The sequence below is a fragment of the Chinchilla lanigera genome, unplaced genomic scaffold (assembly GCF_000276665.1).
Source record: "Chinchilla lanigera isolate Chin_1 unplaced genomic scaffold, ChiLan1.0 scaffold00075, whole genome shotgun sequence".
In the NCBI taxonomy this organism is placed as follows: Eukaryota; Metazoa; Chordata; class Mammalia; order Rodentia; family Chinchillidae; genus Chinchilla; species Chinchilla lanigera.
This window is the reverse complement of record NW_004955476.1, coordinates 11,628,365-11,635,323: the sequence shown is the minus strand read 5'-3', so window position 1 is coordinate 11,635,323 and position 6,959 is coordinate 11,628,365. Positions and strand designations below refer to the sequence as shown.

At 59.7% G+C, this 6,959-nt stretch overlaps 1 protein-coding gene across 1 annotated transcript in view; it reads left to right on the top strand.

Moving 5' to 3' along the window:
* Window positions 1-6: 6 nt before the first annotated feature.
* The window catches only part of B4galnt4 (beta-1,4-N-acetyl-galactosaminyl transferase 4), a gene marked incomplete in the record, with an annotated part of 10,706 nt that continues 3,753 nt past the window's right edge, over window positions 7-6,959 (top strand). The window contains 14 exon segments of the mRNA XM_013502997.1: window positions 7-227; window positions 2,701-2,804; window positions 3,051-3,146; window positions 3,220-3,315; window positions 3,392-3,482; window positions 3,559-3,659; window positions 3,740-3,807; window positions 4,832-4,910; window positions 5,840-5,906; window positions 5,994-6,128; window positions 6,205-6,314; window positions 6,397-6,497; window positions 6,567-6,667; window positions 6,737-6,959. Of these exon segments, the coding sequence (XP_013358451.1) occupies window positions 77-227; window positions 2,701-2,804; window positions 3,051-3,146; window positions 3,220-3,315; window positions 3,392-3,482; window positions 3,559-3,659; window positions 3,740-3,807; window positions 4,832-4,910; window positions 5,840-5,906; window positions 5,994-6,128; window positions 6,205-6,314; window positions 6,397-6,497; window positions 6,567-6,667; window positions 6,737-6,959 (1,523 nt within the window).

Genomic DNA, 6,959 nt, shown 5'->3' with positions numbered 1-6,959 from the left:
CGGCGGACAAAGGGCCATGCGGGGCCGCGGGCGCTGAGCGCGGCGGCGATGCGGCGACGGCCCTGAGCGCGGCGCGATGCCGTGGTTCCCGGTGAAGAAGGTCCGCAAGCGGATGAAGCTGCTGCTGCTGCTGCTGCTGCTCACCTGCGCCGCGTGGCTCACCTACGTGCACCTGAGCCTGGCGCGCCAGGGCCGCGCGATGCGCCAGCGGCCGGGCCACGCGCGAGGTAGGGGAGGGGCACGACTGGACCGGGGCGGGCACGAGGCGTGGGCCTGAGCAGACCCCTGCACGCCCGGCCTCAGCGGGCCTCTGTCCTCCAGATGGGTAGGGGGCCCCAGCCACCCTCCCAACCGGGGCCTGAGCACAGCGGATGCTTCCCGCAGCGCCCCGGTGGTGTCCATTCTGGCGCACACCCTAGCGGGGTCCCCACAAACGAAGCAGCCCCTGTGGGCAAGAGCCAGGGAGGCTCTGAAACGCTGACCTTTGACACACACTTTGGGCGGAGCTCGCAGAAGGCCTTGCCTGATGAAAAGGCCTACAGGGAAGCAGGTGTCCTGAGGGTGTGGGGACAAGCGACCAGCATCCGTCCTCCGGAGACACCTCCCCCCGTGTGGGGCCGGAGCCCCCCTGCTGTACTCCTCCTGCTCCTCCTCGTGTGCCCGCACACCTGGCTCCCAGATCACTAGACCCTTCACCAGCGCTTGCATCTCAGGCCTGCCACACCTTCCAGAGACCCTGGCACTGGGCCGCCCCTAAAAGCGGCCCCCCACCCCAGCTGTCATCAGCATCATAAGCGGGAGCATCCGCCACCACTGGTTTCCCTGGCAGCCACCGGCCTCCCCATGAACAAATAAGGAGTCTGAGCCTAGCAGGAGCGGGTGGAGACACAGGAGCCCCACTTCCAGAGCTTGGACCCCTCTGCCTTCACTTGGTCCAATAAAGTAGCTGGTCACTAGCCCTGGCTCCTTGGCAGGCAGGTGCTGTTCCGGGTCCTGGAAGGTCAAAGCTACCAAGGGGCAGGCCCAGAGCAGCCTGAGCTGCACAGGCCAGCACCAGCCCCACACACTTGGCTCTGAGCTGGGCTGGGCACCAGCCCCACAGGCAGGCCAGGCTGCTGAGCCACTGAGCAGCTGGACAGGCCTGAGGCCTGCTCATCTGTCAGGGAGGAAGCATGGGGTGGTGTCCAGCAGCCTGTGCAAGCAGTGGTCCCCAGGGGAAGGTGGAGCAGGGCCTGGCTGGGACCCTGCTGCAGAGGCCCCATCACCCCTGATGCCTGGACTCAGCATGGGGTGTGGGCATCTGGCCAGCTGTGGGGGTGTGTCCAGGAGGAGTGACGGGAGAACCTGGAGTGAGGAGGTCTCAAAGGCCAGAAGGCCCTAGGTAACCCCTCTCCCCAGAGAAGAGCCCCTGGCCAACTTGGTCAGCTGTGCTTGTGCAGGATTCTTGCTCCTGAGGTCTGCAGGACATACAGGCATGCCAGGCTTGGCCTTGAAGCAGAGGGACTTCTGGCTTGGTGTCCCTACATGGGAGCAACAGGAGGGGCAGAGATGGGGTAAAGTGAAGCCTCCCCCTTCAGATGCTCAGATCCCAAGGCATGGACACCTCTAGCACACAGTAGCATGTTGAAGTTCACAGGTGAGGGAAGACATCCAGGAAGAGAAACGCAAGGGGGCTCTTGGAGAGGAGCCAGGCTGTGGAGGTGAACAAAGAGGAAGCCCAGGCTTGCTCCAGGGCCACCTTGGCACCAGGTCCTCTAACAGAAGGACAGTGTGCCCATCTCTCCTCCGCCCAGGCTGGTTCAGGTGACACAGGTACCATGAACCAGACCTAGCTTCGTCCCAGGGTGACAGTGGTGGCCCTCCTGGCCACTAGGATACTGCAGTAAACCCTGAGTTCTCAAATCTGGTGAAAGAGGCAGCACACAGGAAAGGTGCTGCACACACCAGGCAGTGCTGAGTTCTTCCCAATGCAGAGCTACTGGGTGAGGACAGCCAGGGGGCTATTGGTGTGCACACAGACACATGCTAACATGTCTATGTGCATGTCAATCCATACTAACCTGTTAATATGCATACAGATTGTGCTGGCCTGTTGCACATGCATGCTACCGTTACATGTGCACACACTTGCACACTGGCCTATTGCATCTGCACACAGGTATGAACTGGCCTGTTGCACAGATACATGCTGACCTGTGGCATGTGCACATGGATACATGCTGGCCTGTTGCCTGTGCACACAGATATGCACTGGCCTGTGATATGCGCAGTTCTGTGTGCATACATATATATAATGGCCTGTTGTGTGTACATGCAGAAACACACTAGCCTGTTGCCTGTGCATGCAGATACAGGCTAGCCTGCATGTGCACAGCTGTCCTCACCCAGTAGCTCTGCAGTAGCTCTGCACAGCTATATACCTTTGCACCAGCCAGAGGCTGGTAAGAGCTAATAGAGGGCTCCTGCCCAGGCTGTCCACTGAGGTGGCTTGTGGAAGGGCCACAGTGAGCAGTGGCAGGGTGAGTGTAGGTGTCAGCTGCCATGAGGGAGCAGACATGGCAAGACACTTCACCAGGAGACAGCACAGCCTTCCTGCCTGCGCTGGCCATGTGGAAGGGTGTACCTGCTCCAACTGACACCAAGCAGGGGTCCTGGCCCAGAGAGGTTCTGTGCCACATACACCTCACATGCCCCTTACAGATGGCGAGAAGTCAGCCAGTGTGACAGATGGCCGGGGTGTACAGGTGATACCATCCATGCAGAGGGTAGAAGACTCCAGCGAGAGTCGTGAGGAAGAGCAGGTGGTGAGTAGGGGCCATGAGAAGCTGGTGTGTGCATGAAGCCACTTGTGTGGACAGACACAGGTCCAAGTAACTGGTGTGTCATCGGGTAAACACGTCTGCCTAGGCAGGTGTGACACAGCATCTGGGTATGGAGGGTGCTGGGGCCACATGGCCAGATGTGTGGTGGGGTCTGGGAAGCTGTCTCTGTGATGCCTGGGCAGAGTGTGTGCGGCTGCAGGACCCTTCCCTGCCCTCTCTGTCCTGCAGCCCGAAGGTCAGGATGCAGATGAGCTGTTTCCTGAGAGGGTCCGGAAGCCGCCCCCGCTGAACCTCACCCATCAGGTGCCCACATGGCGGGAGGAGGTGAGCTCCACGGGCCTGGAAGGGCTGGGAGGTGGGGGGCAGCTGTGCCGCGGCTGATCCCCTCTGCCCTCAGTACAAGGGGCAGGTGAACCTGCATGTGTTTGAGGACTGGTGTGGGGGCGCCGTGGGCCACCTGAGGAGGAACCTGCACTTCCCGCTGTTCCCCCACGTGAGTGCCCTTGGGCAGTGGATGGTGGGTGGGCTGGCCTGTGTGGCAGATGCTGACGAGCAGCCCCTGCCCCCAGACCCGCACCACTGTGAGGAAGCTGGCTGTGTCTCCCAGATGGAGGAACTATGGGCTCCGGATCTTTGGCTACATCCACCCGGCAAGAGATGGTGCGAGGTTGGGGTGTGCGGGGGCGGGGGTGGGGGGCGGGGGCGGACTTAGCCCTGACCCTGGCCTGTGGACTAGGGGACATCCAGTTCTCAGTGGCTTCAGACGACAACTCTGAGTTCTGGCTGAGCCCAGATGAGAGCCCGGCAGCTGCCCAGCTTGTGGCCTTCGTGGGCAAGGTACCCTGCCCACCCCAGGCCCTGCCCCCCCCGGGTGCCCCCAGGAGGTGTACCCCACAGCCCTTCTGTGTCACCCCCAGACTGGCTCTGAGTGGACAGCACCTGGAGAGTTCACCAAGTTTAGCTCCCAGTTGTCCAAGCCCAGACGGTAAGTGACTGTAGGAGGTACAAGCATTTGTGTGTGTGCATACACATGGTGTGAGTGGGGTGTGTGTAAGCATTTGTGCGTGTATGCATTCATATGTTGGTGTGTGTGTGTGACTGTACAAGCATTCGTGTGCATGAACACGTGTTGGTGCAAGTAATTGGAGTATGTACAAGCATTCATATGTGTATGCTCATGTGTTGGTGTGTAACGGGTGTATATAAATATTCATGTGTATGCACACAAATATTGGTGTGTGAATGATGTGTGTACAAACATGCACACGTTACTTGTGTGAGGGTGTATACATTCATATGTGTGCACGTGTGTGTTCATGTGTGAGATGTATGTACAAGCACTTGGGTGTGCATACCTATTAGTGTGTATAGCTGGTGTATGTGCATTCATGTGTATGTGAGTGGTGCATGCATAAGGATTGATGTGTATACATATGTGTTGGTGTGTGTGACTAGGGTGTGTGTAAAACACTTGTGTGCACATATGTTGGGATGTGTGTGACTGTCTATACAAACATTCATCCGTGTATGTACATGTGTTGGTGTGTATGACTGGTGTGTGTGCCAGGATTCATGTGTGTATGCATACATGTTGGTATGTTACTAATGTGTTTACAAGCACTTGTTTGCACATATGTTGCTGTGTGTGAGTGACTGCTGTGTGTACAAGTGATTGGTATTTATACATTCATGTGCATACACGGTGTATGTGACTGGGGTATATATGCAAGCATTTGTGTGTGTGCATATCAGTCACTCACATGTGTGAGTGACTGGCATTATGTACCAGCATTTGTGTACATATGCACATGTACACTGGCATGTGAGAAGGAGACCAGTAACGTCTCCTTATCCTCTGTATCCTACCACACACCACACCAGCACCATCCTGGCCAGACCGCTATCCCTGAGGGACCAGCCAGAAGGCCTGGGTGCCACTACCCTTCCCTGGCTCTCCATCCATCTAGGGTTCTTGCACAAAAGGGCACAGCCCTGCCTTCTCTTCACAGGCTTATGGCCTCCCGGAGGTACTACTTTGAACTGCTTCACAAGCAGGATGACCGGGGCTCAGACCATGTTGAAGTGGCTGTGAGTGCCTCCCCCTCACCTCCCCAACCACCTCCCACCTCACCACAGGACACAGCAGTGGTCCTCACTCCAAAGTGTCTCCACGTCTGGGCCTCATTGATGAGTGATGTTCCACCAGGAGAAGGAAGGGTAGAATGGGGGTGGGAAGTGCAGCATGTTACTTCCAGACCTAAGGGGTCTGGTGGCCAGATGGGAACGTGCCGGGGGAGGAGGGTGCTGGACCAAGCAGACTGTCCTGAGAACCAGCTAGTGGGCTTTGTTGTCCAGCAAAACCCATGGTGGGAGGAGCCTGGGAAGGAAAAGAGAGGTTGGAGGTGGGAAGGGTTTCCACAGCAAGACTGAGAGGGACAGAGAGGGCTTGGGTAGGGGTGGGGGTGGGGACCAGGAACCATGACCAGGTTGAGGTGGGGTGCTCAGCCCCAGGTTCATGGCGTGTGTGTTGTCACCCAGCTTGGTGTACTGGGTATGCAGGGTCTGAAGTGACCCTGGGGAAGCCAAGGGGTTGGTGAGAGGACCCAGGCAGAGCTGGGAACAGAAGGGCCAGGTCAGCCCCAGAAGTCTCAATCTGGGGCCGAGAGAGGCATGGCGTCTGCAGAGGAGACTAGAAGAGTAGCTGGGCCAGGCAGGGGCCTGGTGTGCGCACTGCGCCTGGCTCCAGTGAGGCCAGCAGTGACCTCAGGAGGCCAATGGTGCAAAGCCAGGGTGTGGGTGAAGTTGCAGGAAGATCTCCAGAAGGGGGAGGGGGTGCGATCTGCACCTAGGATCGATTACACTTCAGCCCCCTCCCAGGCCCTTGACCACCCCTGACCCATCCACCCTCTGAGGTGCCTGCTTGAGGTGCCCTTTGAGCGGTCAGTCCCACTTTCCTTGACCCTTGGGCCAAGGAGACCCCTCCTGCCTGTCTCAGCCTCTTTCCTGTCCCACCCCAGTGGCGCACTTACCTGCCAGGCCTGAAGTTCGAAGTCATCGGCTCTGCACACATCTCCCTGTACACAGGTGCACCGGGCACGTGCGGAGGTGGTGGCTGGGGGTGGCTCGGCTGGGTGGGGAGGAGGACCCAGCTCAACCTTGCTCTGCCGGCAGATGAGTCGGCCCTGAAGATGGACCATGTGGCGCATGTGCCCCAGTCTCCAGCCAGTCACGTTGGGGGCCGCCTGCCCACGGAGGAGCCCAGTGCAGACATGCTGCGGCCAGACCCCAGGGACAACTTCTTCCTTAGTGAGCTGCCGCGCAGGGGCAGAGGGCCCGGGAGGGCTGTGGCCAGGCCGGGCCATGGTAACCGCCCCTCCCACAGCGCCCCGGATGGAGCCCTCGAACCTGGAGAGCGTGCTGGAGCCCTGCACCTACGCACCCACCTATGTTCTGAAGGACTTCCCCATCGCTAGATACCAGGGGCTACAGTTTGTGAGTACCCAGACCGGAGCCCCGCTGCACTCCAGGAGTCCCTTGCCTCCCCGGAGGCCCTGAGCCCTCACCTCGTCCCCAGGTGTACCTGTCCTTCGTGTATCCCAATGACTACACCCGCCTCACTCACATGGAGACAGAAAACAAGTGCTTCTACCGCGAATCTCCCCTATACCTGGAAAGGTGGGTGGGCGCAAAGGGCACGGGGTGCAGCTTCAGCGGGGGCGGACCTCTGACACGCTGCTACCCTAGGTTTGGGTTCTACAAGTACATGAAGATGGACAAGCACGAGGGGGAGGAGGATGAGGAGGAAGAGGTGCAGCGCCGAGCCTTCTTGTTCCTCAACCCAGAGGGTGAGCCTGCCCCACCCCGCCCCGCCCTGCGTCGCCCCTGTGGTACCCGCTCACCCTTGCTGCCCACAGACTTCCTGGACGACGAGGAGGAGGGGGAGCTGCTGGACAGTCTGGAGCCCACCGAGGAGGCCGCACCACGGAGCAGACGCAGGCCTGCCGTACCAGCGGCCCCCACGGAGCGCGAGCAGGAGCCCCCGGCCTCCCATGCCCCTCTGCCTAGCCGCTCCCGGGGGCTGCGCTGGGCCTCACGCCCCCTGCCCCTCTTCCTGGGCCGCGCCCCGCCCCCGCGCCC